Raw genomic sequence first — 25,628 nt, forward strand, 5'->3', positions numbered from 1 at the left:
CCATGAAAGACACTAGACAGAAGTGACAGAACCTTGACACTAGCCCCCCTCAAAAGGGACGCCACCTGGCGTCCCTAACGAGGAACACCCAAAAACAAGACAGGAACATGACAGTACTGGCAAGGCAACACAAGACTGATACACAACAGAAAACAAGACATGGAAATCAAAACAGACAAAATAGGGGAGGGAGGGAAGGGAGCCCAGTCAGCCAACAGGAAAACCCAAGCAGTTATTAAAAGGGACCAGGGAGGGGCGGGAGGGCTGAGCCAAGGAGGCTCAGGCAGTCCAGGAGTCCCAGCAGTGGGCCAGGGTGGAGCCGGAGGAACGAGCCAGCAAGGATCTGGCCTAACAGTAACCCCGGCAGACAAGCAGGGCGGAACCAGTGGGAGAGACCAAGAGGGCTCCGGCTTAACAGAAACCCTGATAGACCACCAGGGCGGTGCCAGAGGGACAGACCAGCGAGGCTCCGGCCTAACAGGAACCCCGGCGGAGCAGGAGGGACAGACCAGCGAGGATCCGGCCTAACAGGAACCCCGGCAGACCAGCAGGGCGGAACCAGTGGGAGAGACCAAGAGGGCTCCGGCTTAACAGAGAAACCCCGACAGACCACCAGGGCGGTGCCGGAGGGATAGACCAGCGAGGCTCCGGCCTAACAGGAACCCCGGCAGACCACCAGGGCGGAGCAGGAGGGACAGACCAGCGAGGATCCGGCCTAACAGGAACCCCGGCAGACCACCAGGGCAGAACCAGACGGAGAGACCAGGAGGCCTCCAGCCAAACAGGGACCCCAACAGATAGCAAGGGCAAAACCGGCAAGGCACTCATCAATGGCGGAGCCGGCATCAAGGCAAGGAACTTGGGCAGGGGTGGCGCCGGCAGGGAAAGGAGCTTGGGCAGGGGTGGCGCCGGCAGGGCAAGGAGCTTGGGCGGCGCCGGCAGGGCACGGAGCTTGGGCGGCGCCGGCAGGGCACGGAGCTTGGGCGGCGCCGGCAGGGCACGGAGCTTGGGCGCGCGCCGGCAGGGCAAGGAGCTTGGGCGGCGCAAGGAGCTTGGGCGGCGCCGGCAGGGCAAGGAGCTTGGGCATGACTGGAATGTTCTCCGGACCAGCAGTGGGCTCCCGAATGGCCTCCGGGCCATGTGGGATGGAGAAAGCCTTTCTTCTCCTCCTCCGTTTCCGAGACCGGGGCGCTGCAGCCTCATCAGGCACCTCTGGGGGCGCTGCAGCCTCATCAGGCACCTCTGGGGGCGCTGCAGCCTCATCAGGCACCTCTGGGGGCGCTGCAGCCTCATCAGGCACCTCTGGGGGCGCTGCAGCCTCATCAGGCACTTCTGGGGGCGGCAGGGCAGAGCCATTCCTCTTCCTTCCCCTCCTCCGTCTACGAGAGTGAGGTGCTGCAGTCTCTTCGGCCACCTCTAGGGGTTCTGCAGTGTCACAAGTCACCTCAGGGGGCACTGCCGCTATGACAGGCACCACAGGCAGCACTGAAGCCTCCTTAGCTGGGGAACGTGCCACGAACTCCACAAATTCCCCAAACGACAGGTGGTCCAGCCCCCTCATACTCCACCAGCTGAGAGGCTCATCAAGGGCGTAATTGAAGAGGTCCTTGAGGGCCGAATCATTAAACTCCAATCCCTCTGCAGTACCGCTGAACTCCAGGGCAAAATCCCTCACATCAGTCCCTTGTTGATGGAGAGAGCTCAAGGTCTTAAACTGGAGCATGCGCTGATAGTGGGGGCTGGAGAGAGTGGAGGCTGGTGGACGGTGCAAACCCTTCTTCCGCTGAGTCCTCATAGTGTTTAGTTCGTACTGTCAGGGTTCAGGTAGAGGGATGAGGCAAGGACTCAATGATGCAGAGAGAAGGGCTCTTTAATAATAAAAAAAAAAGATAAACAAACAAAAACTACCCCGTAGGGGAAACAGACAAAAAACTTGATTGGCAAGGCAAGGCACGGCACGAGAAACACAGACAAATATTTGACGACGAACTAACAACCAGACTGCAAACACAATGAGAATAAATAGGGAGCTAATGAGGAGGGTAACGAGGGAACACATGTGGGGAAAATTACATCAATAATCAGGTAACAAGATGGGTGGGGTCAAGACAATTGACGAGGACACATGGCACATAGGAACCAAGACAAAAGCCATGTGCTTACACAAAACAAAAACCCAAGCACATGGCCAGCAACCCAATCACAAGCCATGTGCTTGAACTAGACACAAACACGCAGCTAATGAGCAAACTCATCAGCCGCGTGTTCACACAAGACAGCACGCAGCCAGCGAAAACCAAGCTGCGTGCAACAGCACAAGACAACATATAACAAGAAAGCACGCAGCCGATAACTCGAGATGCGTGCAACAATACAAAAACACTGGAGACCGCACGCTTCCCACAACAAGACAGAACATGGAGCGCGAGTGTCCGGTCCCCGACACGAAACCGAAACTCAGCAAGATATGAGTGCCGGGATCCGAACCCCACGCTCCAACATGAAACAGGACACGCAGACGAGAGCACACGGCTCGAGCAGTCTCGAAGCCGCGCACTCACATTAAAACAATGACATGACGTGAGTGTCAGGGCTCTGTCACAAAACCATGAAAGACACTAGACAGAAGTGACAGAACCCTGACAATGTAAACATGAACAAATATGTTAAATATTTAATAAATAGTAATTTTACACATTTAATATATATTTATTTAAAAGTATTACAATTTAATAATTTAATAACACTTTTGTTTCCTTTCTCTAATTAAAATGTTTCAAATAAAATATAGCTTTCTGGCAATACTTTTTCTTATTTAAAAAAATGAACATTGTTTCTTAAAAAAATTAAGGTTGATTGAATTAGTCGACAGAAAGCACTCCATATACATATCATATACATATATATATATATATATATATATATATATATATATATATATATATATATATATATATATAATTATTTTTATTAAAAAATTATATTTTTTCACACAATATCACAACTACAGTACACGAACATATCCTTTTTAAAATGTAAAAAATACTATGGTTTAAGCAGATGAACACGTCAAAACTAATAAATTTTACATTTTAAATAAAATTGAAATAAAATATATTAATTAATATTCATTTTTCTGACTAAATTTTTCCTTTAATAAATATTCATTGATGAATAAATACTGTGTAAAAATAACAAACATTTATTAAATATTTAATAAATAGTTCTTTAAAAAATTAATATAATGTATTTATAATATAATATATTTTGCCTTTTTAAAATCATTTTCCACTTTTTCTAACTTTTCAAACAAAATATACTTTTCTGATCATTTTAACAGGTTTACACTCAAAATTGTCCCCCCAAAACAGTGGGATGAATCAAAATGATTTTCTGTGGTAACTGCCATCATGTCACAAATGTTAGCATAGATAAAGCTTAACCGGTGTTGAACCCGTAATGTCTCCTCTTAAAGGCGGCCCCTAAAACGACTGCAGATAAGGAAGTCAAATCTAGTTCATTTAATGAATCAGAAATCATTTAAAAGTCTTTAAAAGCATATCAAAGTCAAGAGAATTAGAGTATAAAAACTAAAACCTAAAAAAGTGTTCAGATGTCTGAGGGTCAAACCAATCAGCACGCAAGAAAAAATCAAATCAAATCAATGTGAGTCTCCGAGAATCAAAGAGACTGAGAATTGGCTCTGATTCAGCGGCGGCCATATGAGACTTTGTTTGTGTCAGCGGAGTGTGAATGAGCTCGCTGAGAGACAGCCGGTGGAGTGACAACACACGCTAAGCCGTGTCAAACAAACATGTCTCTCATTGTTGCCGCCAGTCTGATCCCTTGACTTGGTCATGATTACAAAACGTTGAATCCATTTGGCTCCGCCGCACGGGCGACATCTACAACAAAACAATAAGACGCAGACAATCCGATACAATCCGCATCTTAACAAGCCCGTCAAAGAGCGCTCTGTGCATGTTCAGAGGAGGAAACGTTGTGTACACATGCTACCATTGCAGCGGCTGTGAATGCTTTCAGTCAGATATGATGTTGAACACATATTCTACAGCAAAGGGAGAGAAGCGGACGTGGATGTGTGCTTTGTGAGGGTGTCAGGGGCGTTCCTCTGCCGCTTTGTGATATCGGCGAGTGAAATGAAAGCCTGGAGTCCACTGAGAAAAGCGTCTTGCTTGCTGTGCCAGACTCCGTCCCCTCACTGCCAGTCATTACAGCGGAGAACACGGCCGCACAGAGGGCTAATCCTTAAGTGGAAGCAATTTTGGCTGGAGGCGCCGAGAAGTTGCGGACGTGGTTATCGCTGCGACGGCAGTTCCTCTTCGGCTAATTAATTAGAATGAAGGGAGGGTGGCAGGGGTCTCTGAAGTGTTCTGCCACCATTTGTTATTAACTAATCAGAGAGCTGGAGAGGGATGATTGTAAAGACAGAGCTGAGAGTGAGAGTGTTTGGCTACAGGCCTGGAATGAACTTGTTAGGTCAGATAGGTCAACATTACTTAAAGTGAAGTGACGTGACATTCAGCCAAGTATGGTGACCCATACTCAGGATTCGTGCTCTGCATTTAACCCATCCGAAGTGCACACACACAGAGCAGTGAACACACACACACTGTGAACACACACCCGGAGCAGTGGGCAGCCATTTTATGCTGCGGCGCCCGGGGAGCAGTTGGGGGTTCGATGCCTTGCTCAAGGACACCTAAGTCATGGTATTGAAGGTGGAGAGAGTACTGTACATGCACTCCCCCCACCCACAATTCCTGCCGGCCCGAGACTCGAACTCACAACCCTTCGATTGGGAGTCCGACTCTCTAACCATTAGGCCACGACTTCCCCCTGAGCGCTTGCTTACTTGAGCGCTGTTGACCAGGATTACATGTAAGCTCTTAGTGATTTTACAAAATTTTGGCTTTAAAGGGAGAGTTTACCCCAAAATGCTGTTAAAGGGATACTCCACCCCAAAATGAAAATTTTGTCATTAATCACTTACCCCCATGTCGTTCCAAACCCATAAAAGCTTTGTTCGTCTTCAGAACACATTTTAAAATATTTTGGATGAAAACCGGGAGGCCTGTGACTGTCCCATAGACTGCCAAGTAAATAGCAGTGTCAAGGTCCATAAAAGGTATGAAAGTTGTCATCAGAATACTCCATCTGCCATCAGACGTGCAATCTGGGTTATATGAAGCGACGGGAACACTTTTTGTAAGTGAAGAGAACAAAAATAATGACCGTATGCTACATATGCTCTTCTGTATCAGTTGAAATTGAAAGCATCCGTATGTCAGTGAGTGTCATATTTTAAATATATAAGTCCACTGCATTCCAAACCACACAAATGATGAAATCGTCGAGCATTTGTAAGGAAAATACAGACGAGTGAGACCGCACACTTCAGGTGTAAAGCGCACGTCTCTCATAGCGCATCCTGTGCAATGAAGCCCGCAGTGTCCTTGTAATTCGCTTCAACCTTTCTGAACTTTATGAAAGATTATTTTACAGAAGGTTCGAGTGGTGTATGTGTGTAAGGAATTGGAAGCAAGCAGGGTACGGGTGTTTCTGAAGCAGACTCAGCGTCATTGCACATCTGGTTAAAAACTAAGCTTAGAATCGAATCTGAAATTCTCAGAATCAATCCAGAATCGTTGGAGAGAGAATCGCGATGCATCAATTTTTTCTCCCACCCCTATTCATCATAGGATCATATACAACAGTATTTTGGCACATTTCAAGCTAATGTGACTTTCTGGCACATCCAAAAGTGAATTCTGATTGAGTCCATTTATAGATGGTACGAATTGGTGAACTGATTCAACTAGTTCACTAAAAAGAATCAGTTCAAAAGAACAATTTGTTTGTGAACCGGGCATCACTCTGGACCATTTGTCTGAGGGTCAGGATTACAGGTAATAATGTTCCAAATAATGTTCAGCTTCTTGCACAGACCGATCGTTTCGCTTCATAAGACCTCAATATATCATCAGGAGCCATGCATATTCATTTTGTGTTTCTTGATGTGCTTTTTTTTTATTCTCAAAAATGGTCAGCCACTGACTGGCATGAATCACCAAGGACCACGGTTTCAGCTAAAAATCTTCTTTACTGTTCTACTGAAGAAAAAAAGTCACCTACTTCTCGGATGGCCTGAGGGTGAGGAAATTATCAGTAAATGTTCATTTTCGGGTGAACTCTTTCTTTAAAATCTGATTGGACAAGCCACATTCTGAGTTGTTGGGCAATAGACCCTTTTCACAATGACGTCAGCTAACTTCCGCTTATCTGCAAATAAGTGTATCTGAACTTCCGTTATACATTTACAGCAGAGACTTCTCGGAAGATAAGGGAAAAACTTGAAATATAAAGGCGTACATTATGAGTTAACACTAATAAAATTAATATACTTACACTCAGGTTCTTTTGCGAACGATATTCTACATCTGCTTTAGATGGTTGGGAGGCTATAGTTTGCAGCAACTGTAGCAATATTATAGACTTGCTTTCAGATTTGTATGATAACGATTATGTATCCACACAAAATATATACTTAAAACCATTTCACTTGTTATTTTGGTTTATGTCATTCCCTGGATAATTAATTTGATTTATTTCAGTTGTCGCTGTGATGATTGTAATAGTGAGTAAACAGACAAAAGTCGTGAATTTTTTTATATGGCAAATATTACATGGTACACAGTCATATTTTTAATATGAAGTATTCTCATATTAAGGCAAGTTTCACATCCATAAATCGGAAAAGAAACCCAATATTATCCAGTTAAGATGCAAGAAAGACCGCCGTCAAGCCGTAAGTGCTACAGAACTATGGACCTCTAAAATTACTTTAATTCCTCTGTTTAATTTGACTTTACATGTATACCCTCTTTTTCTTTATGAATTATTATTGAAAAGATCGATCATATTTTATGTTTTTTATAGGCTATTTGCAATGTGATCTTAAAAAAACAGCTGACGTGCATTTTATAGGGTTCGCTGTGCTTGTCAAGGTGTACTTAACATTGTAAACGTTGCTATGTGGTTTCTAGGGTGTTGCGACGAGTGGGGCGGGGCCGAGAGCAGTGGGAACGGAGCGAGGCCATTGGAGTAAATGATAACGAGCAACACCTGCTCCACTCACCGGTTTCGAGCCCCACGGAGGAGCTCCGGAAGGATAAAAGGAGAAGTGACGACAGTGAAGAACGAGAGAGGACCAGGCCTGGTCTGTTTATGTTGTTGTTGTTTTATTATGTTTTATGCGGTAGTCATCTGTGAGGGGCTGTCACTTTTACTTTCGTTTTGTGTTTGTTTATTTGTTTATTAAAGTTCGCCAGTTCCTGCCTCCTTCTTCCCAATCTACGAACTTTGTTACACACTTGTTAAATTGGTCTGAGTTTTTTTTTTTTTTTTAGCAAGTTGCTATGATGTTGCCGAGGTGTTCTTCACATAAACTGTTTCTAGGGCATTTCTAGGTGTTATAGTCATGATACATCAAATTGTGCCTAACAACAATCCTTAAGCTGAAAAGTTCAGATTTAACCAAATCTACATGCTCACTCTCTTACCCTTGTTGGCACAGGCGATCCACTGCAGAGGAGTGACATCATAGTTGTGCTGCCCCACCGAGAATGTGAAAACTCTGACCTGTGGATGGAAGACGGTTTATCAGATCACATAATCTGTCTAGCAAAAGGTTCTTAAAATACAGAGTACTTCCTTAAAGTCTTCAGACCCTCAACTGATTTCATTTAACAGCATATGAATTGTTTAATCATTTCAAACCTGTTTTTGTGAAAATATATTTGCAGTTTTTTATTGGAATGACATCTGATGTATGATGCCATGGCTTTGATGTTATCTCTTTGGTCTGAAATCTTGCGCCACACAGCTAAACATCTAAATATTTTGATCAACTGTGATTTTGTTGTGTCACATGTTATGTTCTATTTTAGGGAGGACAGAAAAACTGCTTGTTACTGGAAGGTCATTACCACACAGATGAAAACACCAGTACTGAATCGTTTGAACTGAAGCGCCTCGACTCACTGTTTTGTTTGGCCAGTTGTACTTCTCAAAGATGTCCTGAGCGCGATCCTCGCCACCGTCTGTGAACATCATTATCATCTTATTGCAGTTTGCTCTCGGAGCGTTGGTCTCCTGTGAGAAATAGATACAGGAATGTAGAAGATTCGTTTCCAGGGTGTCAAAAAAGCCAGGTCAGTTTGAAACTCACTGGACCTGCCTTTATGAACAAATGTTTTTGTTTTTGAAAACCTTTGTGCTTTTATTCTATCCTTGCAATGCATCATTTAATAATAATGACCACGTAAACACTGTAAAGCTTCAGGAGTGTCAACCACATTTAAATACAGGAGTGATTCCTCTAAATTCTTGTTTTGTGTGTGTATATAAAACAGTCCCTCCCGAAACTGTGATGATTGACACATGGTCACCATAGTACCATTCTGGCGTCACATTACAGAAACCAAAAACTCACTATGTTCGGCGATTTCAACTAAACCACCGTTGACAGAGCCATGGTTTTATTTATGTTTGGCAGAGCCCATTCTTGAAGGGTTGTCATGTCCATTTATTATAAGCGATTCTTATTTTGTGTCTTTGGGCTTGACTCACAAAGCGATCTTGTTTATTTTTAGTTAATAATGTAGGCAGGTGCAGGTCGCTATATTTTGGCATGTGGCTAATTTCCAAGATAACACATTTAGGTTTGAGTTTATTATGGGCTTGTTCTTATTTGTTTATTTTTGTTTTATTATTTTACTTATTTATGTTTTTTTAGCAAGAGCTGGCAACACTAATTAGTAAAAATGTACTCTGTGATTTCTTGAGCCACATATACAGAAAAAAACAAATGATACGTGTTTAAATACATCATTAACCACTATTCAGTTTGGTAGTCTCTGAAAAACAATGCTACAGCCAGTTATTCTACATTGACATGTGTGTTCCATGTCGGAATGTCTGTTTTTGTTTTGCTCTGTGTGGCTCCATCCACTGCCAGATTACCCAGTAGATCTGTCACCCTGGGTTGCCAGTTAGTGAAAAACACAGTGTATTGCCTTGGCATCCATCCAAAATATGACATATTTTCACAGAATTCACTACACAAATGACCTAAGCTATAACAGTGTCCCATTTGGCAGAGCACCCGCACATGTGTCCAAGCACTTATCCATGCGTGTGTGTGTGCGGGCACGTCTGTTCCTCTAATCATACGTCTGCTTTTGTGCCAGCTGCCGGCGACTGTCCTATCTCTGATGAGTTAGCCCAAAGTCCCCTCTCCCAATCCCGTCCAATCACAGCTGTCATTGACATTCGGCCTACGCCACATCACACTGACAAGATTCTAATAAAGATAAATAATACTCCTGCAATTACAAATTTACAGAGCTCTCTTCTCGGCCTATCAGGAGTCAGCGGGCAGAAAAATTAAAATGGCTTGTGGATCTCAGAGCGACAGTGAAAGAGAAAGTGAATAGTGAATAGAATACAGATTCGTCTGTACCTCATCAATCACACCGTCACGATCTGTTCGAGCAGCAGTCAGCCAAAACAAAAATGCTTGTGATAAAGCCACACAAATCTCCCATCACTGTACACTCCATCAACACGCTTCTGCATCGTCATATTTATTGTGATCTCAAACATTTCTCCTCACAAGATCATTTAAGGCTTACTGAATGTCAATGATGGCCTCATTTTTCTGTTTTTATTGCTCAGACATATAAGAAAAAGCTGACACTTAAATTAAATATAACTGTGAACTCTGTTAAATCTCTGAACACTTTGAAAAGGCAACATCTGAGCAATACAATTTTCCGCTGAGTTGGTAAGAGGATGTTTTGGCATTAACAAATTTAACTAAGCCAAATCCAGCTAAATCTAGCAAAAACCTCTCTTTGGGAACATCCAGGGATCTTCTCAAAGGTAAAATGATTCATAGCTGAAGTAAATCATATTTTTTATATTCTAAAAATATATATCTATATTTTTACTTAACATTAACATATGCATGCCCAAAGAGGATTTTCTCAACATTGAAAACGCTGCTTTCTCAAGATTGTGACGAAAATATTTTCTCATTTATTTCTCTAGTCTATTTATTTATTTGTTGAGTTTACAATTTCAAAATTTTCTGAACTTCATGCCATTTCTAAGCACAATTAAATTTTTTTGAAAGACATGAACAATTTTATTCAGCAAGGATGCATTTAGAATCTTACAAAAGATTTCTATTTTCAATGAATGTTGTTCTTTTGAACTATTAATCAAAGAATCGTGAATGAAATGTATGAAAATTCAGCTTTGCATCACATGAATAAATTACATTTAAAATATATATTCAAATAGAAATGATTATTTTAAATTGTAATAATATTTCAAATTTTTTTTTTCTGTTTTGTATTTTTTGTATATTTTATTTTTAAATTTTTTTATTAATAGTATTATTTTGTGAACATCAAAAAATGCACCAACCCCAAACTTTAGATAGTTTAGTTAGTTTATTAAAACTCAACTTACTTGTCTGTCAGTGATCTAGCACTTCAAATTAAAGATAATTAATTTTACATCACAAGAAAACAAAGAGAAAAAAAGAATACATGACCTCTTAGGACTTCTGTAGGATAGGGTTAGACTATAGTCATTATAATGAACTTTTTTTAAAAAACTTCCAATGTATCTTCGTGTAGATAACTATGAAAACATGAGTGTGTATGTCTTACGTTTAAAAGCTGGTCAAAGGCAAACTGAAAGCCCGTCTTATAGTCTGTTGTCCCCTTCGCTTGCATGTTCATCACAGCCTCTTTAAAGATCTTCTTGTTTTTTATGTTGGCTTGGACCAGCGTTGTGAAGCACGGCACCACGGCGTACGCTTTCTCATTGAACTGACAGAGAGACAAACAGAGAGACAGACAGCAGCTGCTTCAGCAAATCCATTAAAAGCTTCATTATTCATCTCTATTAGATCTCACAGCATTATCATTTCTGCTGTTAACACTCGCTAATGGAGACACTTCTCTCGCAATTCATAATTTGCTTCCACTGCAGATGAATCAACTCAGATGAAACTTGAAATCTATTTCAAATCTAATTCATAACACTAATCATCTGGATGGTTTAATAGTGCTCAAATTGGAACATCTTTACATGCGAGTCTGTTTTGACCATGCAAAACACACTGCTGTTATGCTAAAAGGTCGTGTGGTTGACAAGGTGTTGCTATGTGGTTGCTAGGGTGTTCTGGGTGGTTATTAGTTTTTTGTCCATTTTATCATCTGTCAAGTGAAAAATAAATAGCACACTTCTTCACTGAAAGCATGCACAAATAAATGCATTTTGTCTTGTCTTCCAAGAGAAAAAAATATATAAACATCCTTAAAATAAAATTCTTCTTTCTTGAGAAGCATAATTGTATAAGATATGTGACATGAATATGTCTACAGTTAACCTTTTTTTTTTACTTTTACAACATCAGTGGAAAATAGTTTCATTTTATTCCTTTTAAATGTATTTATTTATTGTTTTATTTTATAATTATTGTTTTAAACACAGATCCCACATTTTTTTATTTTTTTTTAGATTTACACCTAAAAAAAAAAAAAAATCAATTTACACTAGTACTACTGATGGTCTTTTTTTATGACACAATTAATATCTTTGGAAGCTTGTTTCCACCACCACAAAAAAAAAAAAAAAAAAGTCAATTGCAACTTTTTATCTCATAATTCTGTTTATATCCCACAATTCTGACTTTCTTCTTAGAATTGCAAGAAAAAGTTTGAACTGTGAGATAAAAAGTTGCAATTAACGTTTTTATTTTTTTATCTCATGGCGGAAACAAGATTCCATAAATACCTGTAGCATCAATACAGCTTTACTTACTGAATGCACAGAACTCAGCATAAAGCATTTATGTGTGTGTGTGTTTGTGTGTGTGAGGAAGCACAGCTGTGAAAATCTAAGGTACATCCGGCTGTCTTGATTACAAGGTTCCACACTGCAGGTGCGGAGGAAAGAAAATGGCAATGCAAACAAAAATGGAAAGAGAAATGGCATCCTAAAACTGCCTATAGGAAAGAAAAAACTCTTTGAGCTGTCCTTTACTCTTCTTTGGTAGAGACAGGATTAAAGGGAGAAAATTGAGACTTCAAATTTACCAATGTCTGATTCATGAATGAATCATTCTTTTGAGTCGGACTGATTCGGTTCTTGAGTTCAACTCACTGACTCAGTGATTCCGCAGCTCACTAAAAATGATTTATATTTCAGCCTGTTTATCACACAAAACTATTATGGGCTACTTTTACAGTCCATTTTTAAAGTTATTGCTATAGCATCTGCATGGAAAAGAGTGACCAGCAGAGTCTGATTCTCTCTTTTTGTGTTCTCTCTTTTTGTGTTTTTGTGTTCCACAAATAAAGGATGCGTAACACAAACCTATTTGTAATTTCTGGCTGAAATGCCCCTTTAAAAAGCCCAAAGGGTTCACTTTGATTTCATGATATTCTAGGCGTCTGGAGGTTAACAGCAATAAACACACATAGTGACTCTTATGTGGTCTAAGACTGCTTTTCTTCAGCAGGCTGTAGAATGAGCCGTGTTCCGGCTCAGATTATGATGCTCATTTTGCGCTCTCAGAGCCAGGATTAGGAAACACACACTAAGAGCCCCGGATCAGCCTGGATTACTGGTGTGGGCCTCCAAAACGCTACTGTTTCATTATGTGTGTGTGCGTCTGTGTATATGTGCATGCATACTTGTGTGGGTTACGTTTGTGGGCTGCTATTGTGCGGTCGCAATAAATGAACCCGCTGTAGATTAAATGTTACTGTGCATTCTGCGTTTACATTATCATACAGGTTTAGATTTGAAATGTATTCTCAAATGAATATCCACTAAGAATAACAGCATATTCTCACTAATCAAGCGATGCAACATATAACTCACTTCAACTATATAAAACTGTTGTTAAAACTACACATTTTGTTATAATATTCTGTCACTGAAATGTTTTTCCTCCTGTAATAATGAGATAATTTGTTGTTAAAATGTTATATTGTCTCATGATAACAACACATTATATCATAAATTTTTTTTCACATAATAACAAGATTTTATATTGTTAAAACAACATATTTTATTCACTGATGTTTACTGTCAAGTTCAACCAAGTTTCTTGTCAAAACTGGCAACTCTTCTGCTATAATGTAGAAATCTGATTATGCTACTAATCGAAATAAATAAATGTAATATACTGTTACAATGGGAAAAAGAATGTTTTAAAGACGTTATTAGAAGAAAATGTTTTAAGGAGAAAAATGGCATTTTAATAATATAGCCTCTCGTTTTTATGAGAAAATATATTGTTTCAATGAAACAACATCTGGTTATTATTAAAAAAATATGTTGTTTTAATGAGAAAAATGTCCATTTAAAAACACAGTATCTTGTTATCATGAGAAAATATATAGAGTGGAAAAAAAATAATGTATGTGGCAGAATAATTATACTAAATATTATATTGTTTATATATATGCACACAAACTAATATTAATAATAAAAATATTGGTAACACTTTACAATATTAACTAACATGAACAAACAATGAAGAATACCTTTATTACAGTATTCATTAATCTTTGTTATTATTATTCATAGTTCATTAACTAATGTTAACAAGCACAACTTTTGATTTTAATAATGCATAAGTAAATGTTGTAATTATCATTAACTTTAAATTAACAAATGCTGTAGAAGTATTGTTCATTCTTAGTTCATGTTAACTAAAGTAGTTAAGTAATGTTAACTAATGAACCTTATATAAAGTGTTACCAAAATATTTTATTAGAAATATTACCTTACATAATTATCATATTACTATACACACCCAAAATATAATATTAATAATACAAATATTTTATTAGTATTACTTTATATACATTTTTCAATATTACTTTATATAATTATTTATAATGATAATAATAAGATAAAACACTAATGATCATAAAATTACAATGTATATACAATATATGAAATGTGGCCTATGCCATTATTTTTTGATACCATTCAAAAAACCTACCCGAGCCACATTTACGTAGTCGTCATCAGAAAGTGTGTCCAGCATCTCCATGACAGAGGTTTTCATCAGCTTCAGGGTCAGTCCACTGACACTACCGCTCCTACAGACACACAGAAATCACACATCAAATACATCACATGCACAGAACGCAAACCTTCCCACATTACATCATTTATCTATCAAACCAGTCATGTCTCAGAACGGCACTGTGCAGAAACACAAGCCCAAAACTCCCGTTGCCAAGCAGAAGTTGTTGCTAAGTGTCTCCCCCATTCCCGTCCATCAAAAGTAAATCGTAGACAGCACATTTAAAAAGTGCCATCTTCACAAACAGAATGAAGACAGTCGATTTTCAAAAACAAAGTACATTTGAATTCTATGCTGCAAATTGGATTTATTAATAGCCTACAGCAGCTACTGAGAAAGCAATCACAGAGCACGAGTTCATGTGTAATTTGGCTTCCAGAGTTCGAAGGGTTAATAAAGCAGAGCACACTGGGAAAATAAACCCCTGGTGACAGCACTATTGTCTCATGCTTCCAGTTGTCACAATGAGATTAGTCTAAGATTGTCAGAAACGTTCAGCGTGATGGTGCTCTTGATTGGCATGAGATTGCTTTGGCAAAGCGACAGCTGCAGTTGGTGTATTTTTTAATTAGATATCGGTATCTATTTAAGGTTATGGACGATTGACAACGAGTGACAATTAAACTCCATTAAGCCATTTTTCTTGAGAGGTTTACTTAAGAATATTAGAATATAGAATATTTTTTTGACGATTATGCACATAATGGATGTATGATTGAGGCAATCACTTATTTGCTAAACTATGCAGCAGTGTTTCTAATGACTCTAAATGCACAACACTTAAGGTTTGATAACTAAAACATTTCAAAGGAAGGATGATTCACTAAACGTGGCATTTAAAAACTAAATAATTATTTCGATAATGCATTTCATTATAGCTAAAATTACAATGCTATGAACTCAAAAGAATGCTATGCATACCTTTCAATAGCTGCATCTGTAAACACATCTGTTTATGTATGATGCAAAAGCGTTTTTTAGATTATGCATTTTAGAGGTCAGATAAGATCAGAGTCGCAGGATGCTTTAAATTCTCCACCAGCAGCCCAGATATCAGCAAAAGTCATTTTTCAGTGCATATAACCTCTAAGTCAGTAGCATTTTGATGTTGAGGCATGAGGTTAATAAGATGGAATAATGTTATTCTCTGCCGACAGGTGGCAGTAGAGCACCACACTGGTGTTATGGCATCATAAACAACATTTATCAACACAGACGACAGTGTGTGTGAATGCAGTGCATATGAGACACACAGAGAGACAGATGGAGAGTGTGTATGTGTGGTCAAGAGGATACTTACACATCCACGATGATGACCATGTCCTTTGGGGAAGAAGCTCCCTGAATGTACCTAGTAAAAGTACAAAACAAAACTAGTCAGTGCTGATATTAAAGAGCTAATTGATTTAAATGGCTAAAATAAAACAATAAGCCATAGAGGCTGTGAGTTACAGTGATTTTACCATGATTAAAGGTACAATATTAAGTCTTACCGATGGTTTTACCAGACTCAAGTAGCTAGTTGCTTTTAAACACAAGAATAACTTTTCTATTTTTAGTAATATTTCAAGATAAACACTTACTAGACTGAAGCAACTTTTATCTGTCATTTTAAAAAATCATGTTCAAATGTGAGTATAAACTTTGATCATCAGGCTTTTGAGGAACGTTTATTTGTCCATCTTTCATTCATCACTATATTGCATTATGTGTTTTGAAACGACAGAGCATTGATAATAAAACTAAGCATTTAAATATCATCTTACTATAATCATAGACATACAGTATATATATATATATATATATATATATATATATATATATATATATATATACACACAATATACAGTGAAAACTGAAATTTAAATGCGTTTAATGCAAGTATCTGCTATACTGTTATAAAGATCTCATTGATTTACATTAGAATCAGAATTTTAGCTTACTTTCTGGACTTATAAATAATAGGATCTGTACCAAATTGCATATTTGAACTATTTGTGGGTTTTTTTTCCCCTTGAGGTTGAGCTTCATATTCTCCAATATCAAACTATATGAGACATAAAAGCCTGATCAAATTTGACACTCAACAAAAAACATACATGCAAACTTTTTGTGGATTTTCTTTTATATTGTGTCTACATACTCAAAAAATGGACTATTATTTCATAAATCAAGTCATTTCACATACACTCAAGCACATGTTTAATAGAAATGGTTCACAAAAGTCTAACACAAGTCCTATTTTCAAGCTAACTATCCCCAATCAAGCTTTGACTTGTCTTGTGTTTGTGCTAAGCTAACCTCGAAGTCCGAGAAGTACAGCATCAGGTAAAACGTCAGCCGTTTATTCTTAGGCTGACTCATCTGACAAACACATTATGCAGTCCGCCCGTCTCTCTCTGTCTTTGTGAAAGCACTAGCAGATCGTGCGGCGAGGAGAACGCTTTGTCTTTAGCCATTTTTAGCAAGGTGCTCAATCTGAGTGCAGAAAGACAATGAGCGATGCATGGCACTTTTGTGTCACCTACAACAAAATAAATAAATAAATGACCAAACGCAGCATCTGTCCACCGCTGATAGAGGCTGACATACAGAAAACACTAGTGAAGCCGTTTTCACTTTTCCCCGTGCAATTAAAAACGCATTACACCTGACAATCAGAGCGAGAGACTGATGGACGTCGTAAAGCTGTTGTCTTATAAAGACCTGGAAAACCGCTTCGGCATTTGCATGGTGAGGTGATTGGCTGTAGTGCAGACAGGTAGTTAGCGCTTTGTGCTAGCAGGAGCAGACCGATCGTCTAGGGTCTCTTCTGTCGCGGTAATCAGACTGAAGAGGCGACGTGAGAAGTGGTGCCAGGTGCCCGCGGCTCGTTGAGGAAGGTTTTTGAAGCATGGCTAAGCTCTGGAAAAATGGAAAAGCCCTCAACGAGCCTCAAAACAACACACAACTCTAACTAGTGCACTCCACTGCAAACCTGTACGCTGAACTCTGACCCTCATTTTAGGGGCCAATCCGGTCTTAATGCCACTCCAGAGTGCTAGATGTGAAAGGAGGACTATTAGAGTTGGCTGACAGGACAAACACAGCTGAAAGACTGTAGCTTCAATAACAATGCTCAGACATGAGTACAAAGCTTTTGGCGTTTGAAGTGGGTGAAATTAAATTAGCTCTTGATAATTGAAGATGCTACCTGAAAGGTCAGACCTTCTCCATGAGCGCTGGCTATAAAAATAGTTTTTTTTTTTTTTTTTGAAGCACAGTGGTACTACCTTTATCGGTTTAATTACAAAAGTATTTCATTTGAATGAGTATAATGTGAGTGAGAAAATGAGACAACTTTTATGCTTCTGGCACACCAGTATGAATGTGAAAACCTAAGAGAGGAAGTATTTGAACCTCTATTGCATTTATGTTACACAAATTGTCTATTGAAATCATTTTACTATCTTAAAGTAGTGACGACTATAGTAACTCGTCTGTGTAGTGGGATAAAAAGTTTAAGGTTTAAAGGGATAGTTCACCCAAAAATAAAAATTTAGTCATCATTTGGTTGCCCTCATGTCGTTTCAAACCCATACTTCTAGAAGAAGAATAGGTGGAGAAGATTTTATGAAAAAGGTGTTTTTCGTCCATATAATGAATGTTATTTGGACCCCAGTACTAAAATATTAAATTTTTGGGGGGTCAGCTATACCTTTATCTATCTATCTATCTATCTATCTATCTATCTGTCTGTCTGTCTGTCTGTCTGTCTGTCTGTCTGTCTGTCTGTCTGTCTATACAAGTATATGGCATAATGGCATATTCTACTATAACGACTCATTTATGGTGATTTTCCATATTTTTGAAGCTTACAGCTGCAGTCCTTATTACAAATGAATATCCAACCTAGACCGGTCTGTCCTTTTGTGCTTCATGGTAAGACGTCACACAGGTTTGGAACGATATGAGAGTGTAGTTTAATTGAATTACAGTTTGCGTATCTTATAGCTTGGCAAGCTACAGTTTCAAATTAGCATGCTAACTTCAATGCTCTCAAACAGCAAAGTACACAGTATGACATCAGACACTGCTAAATTAATTTCTGCGAGAAACATAGAGGTACACTATATTTCTCCGTATTTAAAATTCATCCAAGTTCTGTTTGCTTTTATGCAATCAATCCACAGCGCACTGGATTCAGTTTGTGCCGTGTTTGCTCATGTTCTCACTTCTAATAATGTCGCCCTGTTTTTCTGATCAAACAAACACATTTCCATGAATACAGTTTCAGTAAACACAGGAGGCATAATTGGAGGTTGAGAGGAGCGCATTAGGGGCAACGATAGAACTCCAATAAAAAACTTAATGAAATTTTCCTAGCCTAAAAGGCGCACATGCCTCATAAATACCATATGACGAAAAATCAATGAACTAAATGAAGGAAATGAGTTTGCTTAGGATTTTAATGTGTGTACTCTAAAATATAAAGGCCTGTTCAAGTTAAGTGTAAATGTTCGCTATGAAAAACATACACAGAAAGATGGAGGCTAGATACTTTTATTAATGTTTAAATTTTTAGTAAACTGTGTTTATATTATGCATGTTTTATTGAATCTATTTTTTTACTATATATATATATATATATATATATATATATATATATATATATATATATATATATATATATAAAAAACACACAAAAACGTGTAAACAATGTTAAAAATATAAATTACATGTATATATATTAAAATATGTTTTATCTAAATATAATTTTATATTTTTTATTTTTTTATATTACATTTATTAATAATATTTAATATTAAATATTAATAATATTGACTCCAACCATGACAATCTCTTTGGTCGGACAGTAAAAGGTATGATTAATTCTTTATTTTATTTTATTTCATTTTATTTATTTTATTAATGCTAACATATCTAAGAGTCCATTAAAGGTGGGCAACAGATCTGAGCGTGTCATTCATCATCACTCATCATCACTCTATAGTTTCTTTTGGCAATAGTATTTTTCACACTCCAGTCTATATTGATCTCAACTTTGTGACACTGACGTTCCTGATCTGTGCTCAGCTCACTGTACCATCCTTGGATCAGCCTGATGGATCCAGATGTGCAGTTTCTGCATGGATTGCACTCCGTAATTACCCCTCCACCGAAGCCCAGCGATGCCATTCCTTCCCAGTCATTACCCACACTCCCCAGCGCCCCGGCCAGGTGACATGCAGATGGGCCATCACAAACCAGGTCCCCCACTAAACACACACACTCAAGAAGGACTATCCGCAGAACGGTCATCCAGAGCATCTGCTGCGGCACCACCAAACCTTTGGACACACCTACTCAATCTTCATTACTCGAAAATTATAGGAAATATAAATAAGGAAGCCATCCCAGCTATGAAAAAACACACTGAAGTGATTAGTGACCAAACTCTCTTATATTTGACTTTTTTCTCTAGATTCCAGCTCTGCTACATGAGGTGCATCATGTGATGCTTTTAAACAGGACGGAACATGTATGATGATGCTTTTCCTTCACTAAAAAATACAATTCATATTCATGCAAAATAAAATTCAATTTACAAATGTACAAAACCTTTAAACTAGTGGCTTCAGATTTTAAATTGAAAAAAATAATGAAAAATTCAAGTGTGTCCAAATTTTGACTGGTAAGAAGTTATTTTGACAATAAACTTGCAAATGGCAAGTGATTTGATATTTACATTTATATATTCAGAAGATGCTTTTATTCAAAGCAATGCACAAATGAAGAACATCACAAACAATTTCCCTTAAGAGCCAACATTATTTGTAGAGCACAATGCCATGTTTAAAGTATAAACTAGATCAAAAGTGAAAAGCAGAAAAAACGAGAGAGATTTAAAAAAATATACTAAATAGGTGCTCATATTTATATTTTATTTAAATAAATACATTAAATATAAATGTATAAACTAAATAAGAGCATATTATATAAAATAAAAATTAAACTAAAACAATGACATATATTGTTCAATCTTTATTTAAAAATTGAGAGTGTTTTTATGATTGTCAAGGTATACATTTTATCTATTTATTATATTATCAATAGATCCAGTCTTTGGGAACTGAATCCATAATGCTGGCATTGTTACTCCCACACAGTTCAGCTACAGGAGTATATAAATACATTTTGTTGTTCTCTTACATTATTTAGCTGCTTTTCCTTTCTTTCCAGCCGAATGTAATACATTAACCAGCCTTTCTGTGAAATGCATTATCTTTTAAAATATTTAAACTTTCACCAGTCTGCAAAGCAAAAGCAAACCCATTCAAATTTTGTATTATATATAGAACATTTTTACAAGTAATAGGACAATTTGCATACTTTCAACAGTATTTAATTTAATTGGATGAATTAATATAGCAAGTGAAATCCAGTTATAATTTGTGGAATAATTTATTAATTTGTTATTTTGCTATTTCAAATTTATTTAACAAATATCTGGTCAAATAACGTTGAAAAAGAAAAAAAGAGAGAGATGGAAAATAATGGTCAAGGTAAATGCAATGCATTGTGAGAAACAACCAAATCCAGCAAAATGTTCAATAATATATTGCACATTTTTCTAAGTATTAGGAAATTTGCATACTATGAACCATATATTGCAGGAACAGTATGATATTCCATACATAGCCCAATTTAAAAAACATTTCCTCAAAGTTAAAGCCAAAATTTGACTTGCATTTGACAAGTGCTAATTTCAGAATGGAAAAGATGCCACTGTATGCACATGACACGTGATTTCAAAATAAAGTAGCAGAAGAAACCCAGAAAATGACAAGCATTCACTATAATACTGTAGACTTCAGCATCATCATGCACAGTAAACAGGTTAACCCAGCAAAACGCAGCTATAGGAGAGACAATCTCGCCGTCTGTATGAAAGCACGGCCTCTTTAGCGAGAGCTGGAGGAGCTGAAAAACCTCATCACAAAAACGTCCCATTTCCAAGTGCTGACAGAAAACACATTTTCAGGGAAGGTGCTTGAAAAGTAAAAGCATGGATTGACATTGTAATGTGCCTCGTGCCGCTTTGATTGTGTTGCATTCCCTCAATAGGAGAAAGACATTGGAATTCATGAGGTACTTTTATCACGGTGCAGCGTGGGTAAAAATCAATGCATTACCTTGAGAGAGAGCGTGTTTATGCTCTCTGACCCTGCCTGTCTGTCTCTCCCTGTCTCGCTCTCCTATCCCTGGCTCTCACGCTCTCACATTAAAAATTAGTCAATTATAGGTGCTCATCGGGGCTGAAATGATATGGTTGACTTACACACGTGTGCAGCTGCCGGGTTCCCACTGTCACAATCTGCAGGTGCGATGCAGCTCGTGATGGGGTTTATTGAAGTGTACTGACTTCACTTCCCTTTAAATGCATGTGTACAGGCGTGTGTCTGGAGCACATGAGTGTGTGTTAAAGGAATTGTGTGTGTGTGTGTGTGTGTGCGCTGATGGGATTTTTATTTTATGGGCCGCTGCTCTCTCGGCTCTCCTCTGGATGTGTTCTTCAACAGATTGAATTAAGATTAAAACACTGAGGCCTGTGAAGCAGGTGAACTGTGTTAAAGAGATGTTGTCATGTGTTTATTTAATCCTTTTTATTTGCTTGATTATTCAATAAATTGATGCCGAGATCAGCAGATCTGTATGGATGGATGACCAGTCAGTTTGTCCTTTTAGGCTTTTAGAGAGATTAAACTAGTGGGGAAACATAAAACGTTTCATGAATTCAAAACAGAACCTCTTCAAATCTTATTTTGAAAAATACCATGGTACTGACATGGTAAAAACAGTGCTTTTGCTGCAATTACTACTTTGAAATATACCATTGTAATTAAAAATTCACTTACCATGGTACGTCCAGGAATACCACGGTACTACCTTTTCACTTTTTTGTAAGTGTTCCTTTATAAAAAATGGACTGTGGCAGAACTATGGTATGATACTGGTATCAGATGGTAATTCTATGGTACTTTAAAATATATATGGGATTGAATTATGCATCAGATCCCTCGTTCACTATCTGGATTTTATCACTCGACCACAAATATTAATGCAAATCAGTTTCTCAAAGTGCATTTGCACTGAAACAGACTGACAGTTTCACCGTCAGTGTTTAATCTGACCGGAGAGCAGAAACAGGGCTGACAGGCATCCATCTAGTTTTGTCGGCTCTTCCTGGCGTTTTGAGCAGCTGCCATAATATTTACTTAGGAGCCAGATTGACTTTTCTCAGAAATCAATATGTGCTTTGGCTGTGCTGAATATCTGCTACGCTGGGTTGAACCTGCATGGTAATGGCTTCTCTGTAACGCTCTGATAACAAAACATACACCTCTCTCTGTTTCTCTTTCAAACTCTTCCAATCAATCCTCGCACCTTCAGCCATCACTCACGCTCTCTCCTCTAAATCTCCCCCCTCTCCATCACTCTCCCTCCGTCCTTCTCTAACGTGTGTAGACATAGGTTGTAATAGAGGTGTGTTAATAATTTATGTCGGAGCAATTGGAGACAATTAAGCATGTCGACTGGGCCATTCATTTTCCAGCCAGAGTCAGAGTTGATGTAGAGAGTGTCAGAGTGCTGATCATCTCCACCAAAGATTTCTTCAAAAGCTCAACTGTTTCTCACAGACACCAATGAGATTAAATGAAGAACAAATGGAGACTTTCCTTAAGTGCCCTTACTGTTCTCCTTGAAGGGATAGTTCACCCCAAAATTAAAATCTCTTATAATTTACTCACCCTCATGTTGCTCAAAACTGGTATGAATGTCTTTCTTTTGTCGAACACAAAAGATATTTTGAAGGATTTTGCTAACTAAACAGTTGCTCGTAGCCACTGACTTCCATAGTATGGAAAAAAAAAATACTACGGAAGTGAATGGGGACAAGAAACTGTTTGGTTACCAACATTCATCAAAATATCATCTTCTGAACAACTTGAGGGTGAGAAAATGACAGAATTTTCATTCTTGAGTGAACTATTCCTTTAAAAAAAGGCAATAACCTCATACGTGACCTCGAACTTTAGAAACAATCTAAACAATGTTTCTTTTGTCTACAATTAAAAGTCAGTGATCTCTATGAATATTGAGAAATAATTATTAATTAATTCTTCATTATTTTGATGTTTTATGTTTTATATATTATATTCATCTGTTTACACTTCATAAATATATTAAATATTCTCTTAAACATTATAAAAGTAATGTTTTAAAATGCTAAAATATGTTTTAAAATATCTTTATAGGTAAAAAAATAGAAAGAATCAATTAAATATGCATTAATATGCCAAATTAAGTACTGTTTGAATACCTGTTTTTAAACAGTAAATATATTAAACATATTTTTCACCAGTTTACATTTTTTAACAGTTCAAATAGCTATATAAAATATACTTACTACTTAAATACTAGGTTTAAAAATATTGTTTAAAAAATGCAATATATATGTGTTTGTGTGTGTGTGTGTGTGTGTGTGTGTGTGTGTGTGTGTGTGTGTGTGTGTGTGTGTGTGTGTGTTAAAATCAATTTGTAAGATCTCATAAATAACACCATTTATAATTATAAACAAAGTTTTTTTTTTTATCAAAGTATCATCTTTCTGCTTCAAGACAAAGTCCTTGAAATGCAAACTTGTGGTTAATAGTTACTAATAGCTGTTAGATGCTTCACAGTGAAAACACAGTACATTAAAGCTATATTGTGTTTAGCATGGCTGCAACGCTATATTAACTAATGCAGCATCCAGTACCAACTATCTGTTTTAAAATAGCTCAGTATTTAAAAGTTTCCTCCAAGTTTTTTCCAAACTCCTGCTCTAGTGTCTTTGGGACATTAGCTGAGCTAAGCAGCAGGCTGTTATCTGAGTGGTCAAGCCGTGCAAAGAGTGTAATACACAATGACAGTGTGTTGACCATAATCATGCAAACCTGGCCTGACACATCCCGACTTCCCCTGCTGCCACGGCCCTGCCAATCAGCAGAGTCGAGTGCAGGTTGCCAAGCAACAGTCTCAAAAACAGCTCTGGCGACGTGTGCAGGGGGTTAAAGAGCAGCAGGCAGAAGGCTAGTGTGATGCATGCTTAGATGCTAGTGCTGCTGGTACAAATGTGTCAGAAGTAGACCGCTGTAATACCTATAAAGAGCCATTCAGCATTCACACTCATCAGCGTAATTTTCCTCTGCCAGCTCTGCTCACCTGGCCTAATTTGTTCTATGAGTGAATCACCTGAGCACTAAATGCCACGTGACTAATCACCCTAGAGCCGATAGAACTTAAGAATGTATATATACTGTGTGTGTGTATATATATATATATATATATATATATATAATTATATATATATATATATATATAGTAAGTGTTATAATTTATAAATCATATCATATTTAAAAAAAATATGAGTAGATGAAAAAAATCTGAACAAAAAATAACAATAAAATATAATAGAGATGCAACAGCAATATTATAAAAAGACTCCACTGTTCAATAAATAATAAAACTTATTAAAACAATATTTATTTCATGTTATGTTATGGTTAAAAATATAGGTTTAGAAAAACTATTTAAGAATAAAAAAAAACATGTAAAACACATGCTATAATGGAATGTGCAACAGCAGTAATAAGATTAAATGAATATAATTATAATTTAATATAAATATAATAATAAATATACATAATTTTTTATAAAATTATATATTACAGATTCAAAATGTGTCTCATCCCATTATAACTGACAGTCTGTCAGTTTTACTGTACTGATTGTTTTGTTTTTGTTTTAAGTGTCACAAAATATGAAGCTGTTTTTGCACTGATGCTTGACACACGATTTCTTTTTTATGCATCATATGATATTTTTATTTGAGTCCATTAAGTTTGAACAAAAGGAGAAAATAATCGAATAAAATATCTTTCATTTGTAAATGTGAACTGTAAATTTGTATAAAAAGATATTTCATATTCTGGAATATCAGATTACATGGATACATCATATACAAACATTTTTGATGCTTATACTGTGATATGCACCATAATCATGAAATTAATTACTCATTAAGAGAGTTCAAGACAAATGGATGGCTCCCACATCTGAGGACGAGTTTGGTCATACCTCACACTGCACATACTGTAGACGAATGAAAACAGAAACAGCATGTGGATCAGCACCTGCTGATAGCACGCTCCAAACCAATTCATCATCCCTGCGCTTATAGAGCTGTTGTGCTTCTGTACAGCACTGCTAGCCTACACACTCACAAAAGCATTAAAATCAACTCATTATGTCTGCAGAGCGTGTTGCATCACAACAAAAACAATGTAGAGCTTGCACCGGCTCATCAGCAACATTAGCGCTTTGTCAGCCAAACAAG

General features: G+C 37.6%; 1 protein-coding gene across 2 annotated transcripts in view; it reads right to left on the reverse strand.

The window, feature by feature from the left end:
- Positions 1 to 25,628, reverse strand: part of cacna2d2a (calcium channel, voltage-dependent, alpha 2/delta subunit 2a) — a 203,841-nt gene that overhangs the window by 30,553 nt on the left and 147,660 nt on the right. For both annotated transcript variants that reach the window (XM_042758977.1, XM_042758975.1), the window contains exons 9-13: positions 15,507 to 15,557; positions 14,120 to 14,219; positions 10,764 to 10,925; positions 8,065 to 8,175; positions 7,584 to 7,662 (exon numbers count right to left, since the gene is read on the reverse strand). In XM_042758977.1, coding sequence (XP_042614911.1) covers positions 7,584 to 7,662; positions 8,065 to 8,175; positions 10,764 to 10,925; positions 14,120 to 14,219; positions 15,507 to 15,557 — 503 coding nt within the window. The remainder of the gene's footprint in view (positions 1 to 7,583; positions 7,663 to 8,064; positions 8,176 to 10,763; positions 10,926 to 14,119; positions 14,220 to 15,506; positions 15,558 to 25,628) is intronic.

Source organism: Cyprinus carpio, chromosome A6 (genome assembly GCF_018340385.1).
Source record: "Cyprinus carpio isolate SPL01 chromosome A6, ASM1834038v1, whole genome shotgun sequence".
NCBI lineage: Eukaryota > Metazoa > Chordata > Actinopteri > Cypriniformes > Cyprinidae > Cyprinus > Cyprinus carpio.